At 38.4% G+C, this 11303-nt stretch overlaps 1 protein-coding gene across 1 annotated transcript; it reads right to left on the bottom strand.

Moving 5' to 3' along the window:
• Nucleotides 1-8676: 8676 nt before the first annotated feature.
• LOC122314465 (putative NAC domain-containing protein 94) lies at nucleotides 8677-10780 on the bottom strand. The gene is made up of 3 exons (XM_043130083.1): nucleotides 10087-10780; nucleotides 9618-9919; nucleotides 8677-9524 (listed from the first exon to the last, which is right to left on the bottom strand). The coding sequence occupies exons 1-3, from the start codon at nucleotides 10271-10273 to the stop codon at nucleotides 8787-8789; spliced, it is 1227 nt and encodes a 408-aa protein (XP_042986017.1). The 5' UTR covers nucleotides 10274-10780; the 3' UTR covers nucleotides 8677-8786.
• Nucleotides 10781-11303: the final 523 nt, after the last annotated feature.

Here is an 11303-nt window from a genome sequence, read left to right as displayed (position 1 = left end):
AGTTTCTCTCCGATCGAGTCACTTGCATGTCTTGTCAATATCAAAGCCTTAATTTCTTAATGTATACGTTTGTTTTTGTCTATTGATTTAAAGAAATCCGTTTGTCGGGGGACTCAGAATATATATACTCCATTCAATCGTTCATTGGAGGTAATCCTACTGATCATCCATAGGCAAGACGTGCCAACCCGACCCGACCCATCCGTGCATGCGGGTCTGTACAGATGGATCGGTCGCTTCTTTCTTTCTTTCTTCTTCTTCTTCTTCTTCTTCTTCTTCTTTTTCATCATTCACACCAACACCTCCCTCTCTCTCCATGGCCTAAACCAAAGCTCAGGCCATCTTCATCCTCCTCCTTCACGTCGAACCTTTCGATATCCGAGGACAAATGTGCTTCAGGAGACAAATACGCAGGCGTGGTGGGCATGCGCTGCACATTCCTGACCACGAGAAGCGGACTACGCCCACGGACCGACCCGAGGCCTTTTATGCACATCCCTAGGACTCAATCTGATTTTTGAGAAACTGAACAATAAAGACGACGCTACGTCCAAAAGAGCAAAAATAAAAGCAAGAAAAATATGAAGAAGCCGACCAACCAATAGAAATCAAAACTAATGTTGTCCAAAAGAAAAATAAAACTAGAACAAACCGAACGGAATGAAAATCTCTACCCAGAAAATAAAAACAAGAAAAATTTGGGATATTTGATTACGAGAGGCTTGCGAGATTTGGAGGATGAGCGAGAGGCTGCGACGGTATCGATTATGACCCACATAGCTGCGTCATCGAGGTCCTTGTCGTCGGCGACAAAGTAAGGGATTTGAGAAGCGATCATTCAGTTCGGGGGAAATGCGTTTAACAAAAATACTTACTGGTTTGGACAACGAACTGGTGGCTAGGGTTTGTAAAACCATAGGAAGAGTGTGAAATGAAGATTGCGGATCAATCGGTTTCGACCGATGTTAGCGTATCTCAACCCGTAAGAGAGTTGGATCTGAATAACCTGATATTTGTCGGGTGAGCTTACTTCGGTTGCTGCGGACAGACCGGCCCAAGGCCTTTTATGCACACCCCTAGCTAGGATATATAATTTTCATGTTTATTTTTCTAAAGCCTAGCATATGGTACTTGATGTTTTAAGTACGTTATACTTTATGCAGTGCACGCCATGCCCGCCAGTAAAAAGGAATGAAAAGAAGAAGAATCAGATCAGCTAAAGCCGGAGCAGTACATGAGGGTTTAATTTCCTAGTTTTCTCTGTTAGTGATCCGTTCGCCGACCATATATGTGAACAGTTTGTTAAATATTTTAACATGAACATTAATAAACGGATCTTCGATTTCATATGATCCACAATAATAAACAGTAATAAATAAATGCGTACATTTCTCCATCAGTTTGATGAAGAATTAAATCTGACTATGAGAGAAGGATCACTCTAGCAACTTTGCCTCACAAGTGTCTCACGATGGCAAAAGACACTCTAATGTTGTAAGTGAGAACCCTTTAATCCCTCAGTGCTATTTATAGATTTCTGACCATCAAGAAATCTAAGAGTTTGTATCTGACTATAATTAGAGATAGAGTTTTAATCTTATCTCTTAGGATTTCTGTTATCCCGTTATCACTCATCTTTAATCTGATAAACTTGAGCTATTTCAAATTCTATTAAGATGGGTGTGTGGGATATAGAGTTTAAATAAAACTCTTACATTCTCCCACTTGGCCCATACGCCCATAAAATAATATTTTCCGTTCATGGGTTTATTACAGGAAATTAACCATACTGCGCAAATTCATTTCCTGAACCTTTCATAGCTCAAAGTATGTTACATGAGTTCTGTAATATCAATGTTAAATCAACTACTGATGCGAGTCATGGCGGTCCTTTGTTATATAATCAACAAATTCCCTTCCATGTACCACAACACCAGCAACCAATTTTACATGATCTTTAATTGGGATAATTAAGGCTAATACCGTAATGCCTTGGGTTCCAATTCATGTCTGTTGCAGACATTATCTTGTCACCATTCTTCCAAACCATTCAATGTACAAAGAATTGGAAAGACAATAAAATAGAAACAAAACAACCATAATAGATATCATTAAGTGTCCAAAACAAAATAAAAGATTTACGAGCTCAATAACATGTTTACATCATAAGACTCATTCTGTCAACATGTTCTTTAAACTGTTTCGCTACTAGACCCTTTGTTAATGGGTCTGCTATCATAAGCGTAGTACTAATATGTTCTATGGACACTGTTTGTTTCTGTACTTCCTCCTTGACACTTAGGTATTTGAGCTCCATGTGTTTAGCACCTTTAGAATACCTATCATTTTTGGAGAAAAATACTGCAGAGGAATTATCACAATAAATTCTCAGCGGCCTTTCTATAGAGTCAACAACTCCAAGCCCTAAGATAAAGTTCCTCAGCCATAAACTATGCACTGTGGCCTCAAAGCATGCCACAAACTCAGCCTCCATTGTTGATGAAGCAGTGATAGTTTGCTTCATACTTTTCCATGAGATCGCTCCACCGGCTAGTAGGAAAACATATCCAGAAGTAGATTTCCTACTATCAGAACAACCGGCAAAATCAGAGTCTGAGTATCCAATTACCTCTAAGTTGTCAGTTCTCCTAAAGGTAAGCTGGTAATCCTTAGTTCCTTGCAGATATCGCAATACCCTCTTTGCTGCTTTCCAATGAGACATCCCTGGGTTACTCTGGTAACGCCCAAGTATGCCAACTGCAAAAATGATGTCTGGTCTCGTGCAAATCTGTGCATATATCAAGCTCCCACAACTGAAGCATAGGAGATTTTTGCCATCTCTTTACGCTCCCACTCAGTTTTAGGACATTGTGATAGGCTAAACTTATCACCTTTTGATATCGGAGTATCAAGTGATGAGCAACTTTTCATGCCAAATCTCTCAAGAACTCTTTCTATGTAATTTTTCTGAGACAATCCCAACAGTCCTTGTTTTCGATCCCAGAGGATTTCAATTCCGATCACAAAGGATGCCTCACCCATATCTTTCATTTCAAAGTTCTTAGATAGAAAACCCTTGGTTTCATAAAGTAAGCCAAGATCACTACTAGCCAACAAGATATCATCAACATATAAGATCAAAAATATAAACTTGCTCCCACTGACCTTTAGGTATATACATCGATCAACGATGTTTTCTTTAAATCCAAAGGCAGTAATGGTATCATTGAACTTTAAGTACCACTGTCGGGAAGCTTGTTTAAGCCCGTATATTGATTTCTTAAGCTTACATACTAGGTGATCTTTGCCCTTTTCTGAGTAGCCCTCTGGCTGCTCCATGTAGACCACTTCATCCAAACTTCCATTTAGAAAAGCTGTTTTCACATCCATCTGGTGTAACTCTAAATCAAAATGAGCCACCAATGCCATAATGATTCTGAATGAGTCCTTTCTAGATACTGGAGAAAAGGTCTCTTTGTAATCAATGCATTCTTTCTGGGTGAAACCCTTAGCAACAAGTCTGACCTTATGTCGTTCGACGTTGCCTTTAAAGTCGAGTTTGGTCTTAAAGACCCATTTACACCGACTCTTTTACATCCTTTAGGCAACTCAACGAGATCCCAAACTTGATTTTGATCCATGGATTTCAACTCTTCTTTCATGGCATCGATCCATTTACTAGAATCACATCTCTCTATAGCTTGTGAAAACGTTAGTGGATCTTCACTTGTCCCAATGTCAAATTCAGATTCTTGGAGATATACCACATAGTCTGCTGAAATAGCAGGTCTCCGATCTCTCTGAGATCTACGTAAGACTATCTGTTCTGGTAACTCCGAACTTGGTTCATCAGTGATATTATCATTCTGAGATGGGTGATCATTTTCTTGTTCCAATGTATCATTGTGATGATCAATTAGAAGAACCATTATCTTTTCTGAGGATGTAGGTATGGGGACATCTACTCGTACTTCCTCAATGATCACATCTCTAGGTTCTATTTTCCCACTGATTTCGCCAAGTTCAATGAATTTGGCATTCCCTGTTTCCACTATTCTCGGACTGTGATTAGGATAGTAAAACCTATCCCTTTGGATCTCTCTGGGTAGCCAATAAAGTACCCACTTACTGTTCTGGGATCCAATTTCTTTTCATATGGGTTGTAAAGTCTCGCTTCTGCTGGGCAACCCCAAACATGCATGTGTCTTAAATTTGGTGTCCTACCAGTCCATAGCTCGAAATGAGTTTTTGGAACTGACTTACTAGGAACCTGGTTTAAGATATAAGTTGCCGTCTTAATGGCTTCACCCCACAATGATTTGGGTAAGGTAGAATTGCTTACCATACTTCTGACCATATCCAATAAAGTCCGATTACGCCTTTCAGCAACACCGTTCTGCTGTGGCGTCCCTGGCATCGTGTACTGTGCAACAATGCCACGTTGTTCTAGAAGTTTGGCGAATGGGCCAGGGTTATGACCCGTTCGTCATACTTTCCATAGTATTCTCCACCTCGATCCGACCTGATGATTTTCACCTTTCTATCTAACTGCCTTTCCACCTCCATGAGAAATACCTCAAGTATTGAAACAGCTTGAGATTTCTCATGTAGCAGATAGATATATCCAAACCGTGAAAAATCATCTATAAAGGTGATAAAATACTTTTCTCCACCAAAACATTCAGTGGAGAATGGTCCACATATATCTGTGTGAATTATTTCAAGAAGCTCTTTACTTCTTGTGGCACCTTTCTTAGTATGTTTGGTTTGCTTTCCTTTAATGCAATCCACACATACTTCAAGATTAGTAAAATCTAAATGCGGAAGTATCCATTCTTTTACTAATCTCTCTAACCTTTCTTTGGAGATGTGCCACAATCTCTTATGCCACAAGTCATAAGAATGTTCATTCATCATGTTTCTTTTAGTTCCAATACACATTTCATGGTTATGGGTATAGGTATTATGAATAAATGTATTATCGAGACAAAGTAGATAAAGACCATCGGAAAGAAACCCAGAACCAATAGATAAAGAGTCTCTGAACAAATTGAAACTACCATTGTGAAATGAAAAGGAATAACCATCAGAGTCCAATCTAGAAAGGGAAATTAAATTACGCCTCACAGAAGGCACAAAAACTGTGTTATGAAGGTCTAAACAATGACCAGTACTCAAAACTAAACGAAAAGTCCCTATGGCCAAAACTTCAGCCTTATTCTCATTTCCCATAAAAATAAATCGCTCACTGGGGCTTGGTGTTTGGCTTGTAAGGTATCCCTGCATGGTTATAGAAACATGAACATTAGCACCTGAATCTAGCCACCAAGAATTAGTAGGAACATTTACAAGGTTTGATTCAAAACATACAAGGGCAAGAGGCTTACCCTTCTTTTCAAACCAAGCCTTACGTTTCTGACACTCAAATTTCATGTGTCCATTTTTCCCACACCAGTAGCATTTGGTACTACTATGTTGAACCTGATTAACATTTCCAGGCTCCTTACCTCTTGGTGGTCCAATTCGTTTCTTTTTACTATAATGGTGCTTTTTCTTTCCAGCTTCTTTGGTCACAAAATTAGCAGAGTAATGCCCTTGTTGTTTCAGTCTTACTTCCTCCTGAATTACCATACTTGCCAGCTCATTCACATTCCATTTATTCTTAATAGAATTATAATGCATCTGGAATGGACCATACTGAGGTGGCAATGAGTTCAGAACAAACTGAACAATAAAGGACTCCTCTACCTTCATTCCCAGGGTTTGTAATCTAGCGGCAATATTTGTCATTTCAAGGATATGCTCTTGCATTCCTTTGGCTCCATCATATTTCATGGTGGTAAGTCTAGTCATCAGTGTTCCTGCTAAAGATTTATCTGCAGACTTAAATCTCTCCTCAGTATTTTTCAAAAAACTTTGGGCATCCTCAACACTAGGGAGTGAATTTTTAATATTTTCAGATATGGTCATTTTCATGAACATTAGACTCAACCTGTTTGATCTCTCCCACTGTTTAAATGACTCTTTTTCATCCCTGTTACTCTCTTCAGTGATGGGTGGTGGTTTTGGACTTGTAAGGGATAAGTCCAGGTCAAGGACCCCTAAGATGAATCTGACTCGCTCAACCCACTCAGAAAAATTAGAGCCATTCAAAACAAGAACTGATGAAGTTTGTGAATGTAATGAAGTCGGTACATTTACTGCAAGAAAATATTCGTCACATAATGCTTTGAGTTAGACACTTATAAATAATAATCAGAATTTAAATAATTATGGATGAACTAGTAGTGTCATCAAAACCCTCCTTTGAGAGTAGATCTTAATACACAAAGTGCTCTCACCAATATTAAATTCTGTGGATGAACTAAGTGTATCATCAGAATTCTCCTTTGGGAATAAACTCTGACATACAAATTGTTCCCTCCAACTTTTCTTTTGATGGATGAACTAGTAGTGTCATCAAAACCCTCCTTTGGGAGTAGATCTTGACACACAAAGTGTTCACTCCAACCTTAATTTGATAGATGAACTAGTAGTATCATCAAGATTCTCCTTTGGGAGTAGATCTTGACACCCAAGATTGTTCACTCTATCATATCCACCTTACTATGGAATTTAATGATTGTTCACCTAAATTGAAGAAAATCTTGTACCTTTGGGCAACCAAGTTTTTCTTTAATTTTGATGAAAATCACTTATCCATATTGGATAAATAATTATATAGCATGATAAAAAAGAGCCAATTCATACATGTATTTTATGTATGTAATAATAACATGCACATGACATTTAAAAAGAAAAAAAAAATTAATACATGTACTTAACAATAATAACATGCATATAACATTTAATAAAATTTAATACATGTATTTAATAATAATAACATGCATATAAATTTATCAATAATAAAATTTTCATACATGTAAATAACAATAATAACATGTATATATAAATAAATAAATAAAATTCGGATTTTTTTTAATATTAAAATAATAATATTTTAATATTTTAATCTGACCGGTCCGGTCCGGGTCTGAACCGGACCGGTTCAGCAATCCGGTCCGAGACCAAGTCAATTGGATATGTTGACTTGGGCCAGAGATACTGTACAGGCCCGTCTCACCTTTTTTTTTTTTTTTTTGTTCTATTATTGGGCTGGGCCACCTATTGGCCCGTTTGTTTTCTTTTATCTTGGACTGGGTCAAGCCCAGTTGACCCACAACCCAAATAGAAAGTCTTATAACATAAAACAGTTTAATGAATATATTGGGCCTCAGCCCACAGCCCACAGCCCACAGCCTTTAGTCTATAACATGAAAACCTAAAGTGTTAAAACAGATCTGCTCCTCAGATAAGAACCAGTGCCGCAGCAGGGAGTTCTTCTCCCCTCAAGTACGCAGCACATCTACTGATGGCAATTCACGGTGGTTCTCGCCAGCGAGGAGGAGAACGGCAAGGCATCCCCAGCCCCACCCGCCGCCGAGGTCCAACCTCCCCTTTTTTTTTTTTTTTTTATTAAAAAACCACGGAACCACTGCAGCATTGGGCTTTAGAGCCCTCTGCCGCCGTTACAGGTACGTCGTCGAGGAGGAGAACGACCTCCTCCTGGCGCTTGACCTCCCTCAGCCGATGAGAGCCACAGCCACCACACACACTGTGGCAAAACTAGACCCAGCGAGTAGAAAAGTGTTTTTTATTTATTTATTTATTTATTAAACCCGAAAACAATATCATTCGGTTTAATCACAGAACAGTTTAGAATTTCTAAAATTGAAACAATTTCATATGCATAAATATACAGAAATTCACATATGCAATTTTACATATATATCTATATATATATATATATTTCATATACAGATTATGAATATCACTGTGGTAATATTACACAGAATCAAAATTATAATTTCATGCATGTGTGGCGTTGATGCATAATATAAGCAGTATATTTTTATCTTTCACGACCGAAAGAAATATTAAAGAGATATACGGCATGTGTAATATTATATTGAGATCATAAAAAATCTATAACCTAAAGCTCCGATACCACATGTTAAATATTTTAACATGAACATTAATAAACGGATCTTCGATTTCATATGATCCACAATAATAAACAGTAATAAATAAATGCATACCTTTCTCCATCAGTTTGATGAAGAATTAAATCTGACTATGAGAGAAGGATCACCCTAGCAACTTTGCCTCACAAGTGTCTCACGATAGCAAAAGGCACTCTAATGTTGTAGGTGAGAACCCTTTAATCCCTCAGTGCTATTTATAGATTTCTGACCATCAAGAAATCTAAGAGTTTGTATCTGACTATAATTAGAGATAGAGTTTTAATCTTATCTCTTAAGATTTCTGTTATCCCGTTATCACTCATCTTTAATCTGATAAACTTGAGCTATTTTAAATTCTATTAAGATGGATACGTGGAACATAGAGTTTAAATAAAACTCTTATACAGTTATCATGATATTGAGACCAGACCAACTCCCCCATGATTGGCGTGTTTGCTAGTGTATGTATTTTTGTCTCTAACGATGAGATCAGATCGACGAACGATGGTTGTCAATGTCAAATTAACTTTCTTCACGTCCTTATAAACGCGTGCGTGCGGTCACATGATTCTATTTCAATCTTGAAAATTAACATTCATAGGGCCTACAAAAAGATTTTATAAAATCATGATGGACTCAAGTACTAGCACTCGACAGCGCTAGCGTCGACTAAAAGCTATAAAACATGAATTGACTTTGACTACTAATCTAGTTTTTGAGTTTTTAGGTATAGCTCTTGGTTGTAGAAAAACGTGTGGGCATTTCACTAGGACATGGTGAAGAATCCCACATGACCAAGTTCGGCTTCCAAGCATTAGTGCTAGACGTACTATTCAAAGGCAAACTGAATGGAAATCCGATGGACCGGACTGTCTCCCACTGATCATCGGTATTAGGAATATTAAACTTCATTGAAACATTGTCATGTTCATCACCTCCTGATCCATCGACCTTCCCACCTTGCATGTCTTGAAGTAAATTTATAGAGAAGCCATTGCAATGTTCTTGTGGGCCGGTACCATAGTCGTCGACTATGCTCTCAATGCCGGCCAGCTTGTTCCCAAAATCACCAAACATTGAAGGCGGCATGTTCAACAGCATGTCCAAGCTGCATTTTGCCGGTACTGAAGTTTCTAGAGGCGAAAAAAGAAAGCTTGGGTGGTGTTCTCCAGTTGAGAGTACGGGCAGTTGAGGAGGTTTATCTACTATTTTCTGGTTTAATGACTGGTACGATGGAAAATCTACGGGAGAAAATGTAGCCATATCATTGTTGATAGGGAACTGATCAACGGCCGAACAAGTACTGGTTTTTGATGTACTTAATAATGACGTGTTCTCCGAACTGAATAATTGACTGAAATTAGTTTCCGGTAGTATTGGAGAGACCCAAGAGTACTGTGAGAAAGTTCTCTGGGTTGTGGAATTCGTTTTCTTGAATATCCTGCATATTGCCCACGAATCCTGCACATAAAGCACAGATAATCATGATTAATATCTATAATTCAAATATAGGCAAAATATTGAAAGAATACACCTTAGTTCGGAGATACCTACATTGGCAGGAATGTTTTTGTCCACGAATCTCTTTGATGGTAATGAGTCGGTGAGTGAAGGTAACCGAAACTCATGCATCATCCAATCAGTTTTGACTCCTTTGGCGGCTCTACCTCTGTAGAAAACAAGGGATTTCTTCAAGCCAATGCACTTGGAACCTTGGGAAGAGTAGATCGGCCGGTCAGTTCCCGTGGCTTTCCAAAACCCAGCTCCAGTTACCCGGTTAGGCCGCGCACTGTTTCTGTATTTCCTGTCCCTAGGGCAGAAGAAATACCACTCTTTTTCCCCAGTAGTCCCCAACTCTACACGAAAAATTAGTAGCAAAAACTATTAGCCACTGAGCTGGAACACAGAAACAGACTCAAAGTTGCAGTAAAATTTATCTTTGCTTGCTAGCTAGCTAGGGTATGAAAAGCTACAACGAGTCATGCATAATAGTAATTTACATAAGCTTGAAAGACTTTCTTACTTGGAAGATCCCAAGGATCATATTTATAGATATCGAGCTGCTTGATAAGCTCGATGGGGAGATGCCGTTGCTGAATCTTTCTCTTCAGATAAAACCCAACAAGCTCCTCGTCAGTTGGATGGAATCGAAACCCCGGAAGCAATATTTCGTCTAGTTTATGTTCAGCGTCAGTACTACTCCCATCCATATCTTCCTCTCCCTACTTTCTGAACCCTAATTTTTTTCTTGGTGACTACACTAGAAAGAAAAAGACTAGCTAGAGATCGAAACGCTATCTACGGATTTTTTTTTAAATTATTTCCCGTTCGAAATGGACTAATGAGAAACTTTCAGCCTCAACGTGTCTTCCTATCTTTAACAGAAAAGAACTTGTGGATTAAGAAAGTTTCTGCAAAACTAACCAAACTGAAACTTTGGAACAAAAGCTGCTTTCTTGCTCCTGTGAAGCAAACCCCAAGATAATGATCACCAGCTAGCTCAAAGAAGCAACACAAAAGCACCAACTACTTGACGAAGCTCACTTAGTTTGAAGCCATTATATGCTTCCTGGAAAGGGGTCTGCCTCCGAAGGTTAAGCCGTCTTTTCTGGCGATGACTTAAAGGAGTGTGTGTTTTGCGAGGCTGCGCTGGCTCACAGAGAAGCAAATAACAAAGCTCTTAGACAGAACAACTACCAAGAAAGCCCCAAGACAAGAAAATGGATTTTGTCAAGGTCTAATTTAATTCTAGTAATTTACTTGTGCCTGCCTTAATGAACCTCATTTTAGTTTAATCCAAATCGAGGAATCTCAAGAAACCACAAAATCTGGAGCTTCTAGGGATCATGGGTCCATGTTTAATTTCCCAATTATCATCTTAATTTCATGAAAGTTCTGATATTTTCACTGCAAATCAAGACAAAGCAAACTTCCAAGGAATTAGTAATTTTATATTGTCAGTCTTTGAACGCTATTATTTGGAAATGTAAGTACGTAAGTAGACCTGAACCAAGTTCCAACACATGGCTCAAATTTATATTCAAATGATCTAGATTAACATCCCATGACACACAAAGCTAGTAGCTTAGACTTATATTTTATTGTCTTTAAGCTTCTCAGAATCCGAAAATCCAGTTTCTATTCCATTCCCCAGAGCTTCTATTCCACTGACTTTGTCAGACCCAAGCTATATATTTTTGAGCCAAAGTAATGGGCAGATTCCTCCAAACGAACGTGTAC

This window comes from Carya illinoinensis, chromosome 6, assembly GCF_018687715.1.
Source record: "Carya illinoinensis cultivar Pawnee chromosome 6, C.illinoinensisPawnee_v1, whole genome shotgun sequence".
In the NCBI taxonomy this organism is placed as follows: Eukaryota; Viridiplantae; Streptophyta; class Magnoliopsida; order Fagales; family Juglandaceae; genus Carya; species Carya illinoinensis.
Note: the sequence above shows the minus strand (reverse complement) of the source record. Positions and strands in the feature narration are given on the sequence as shown.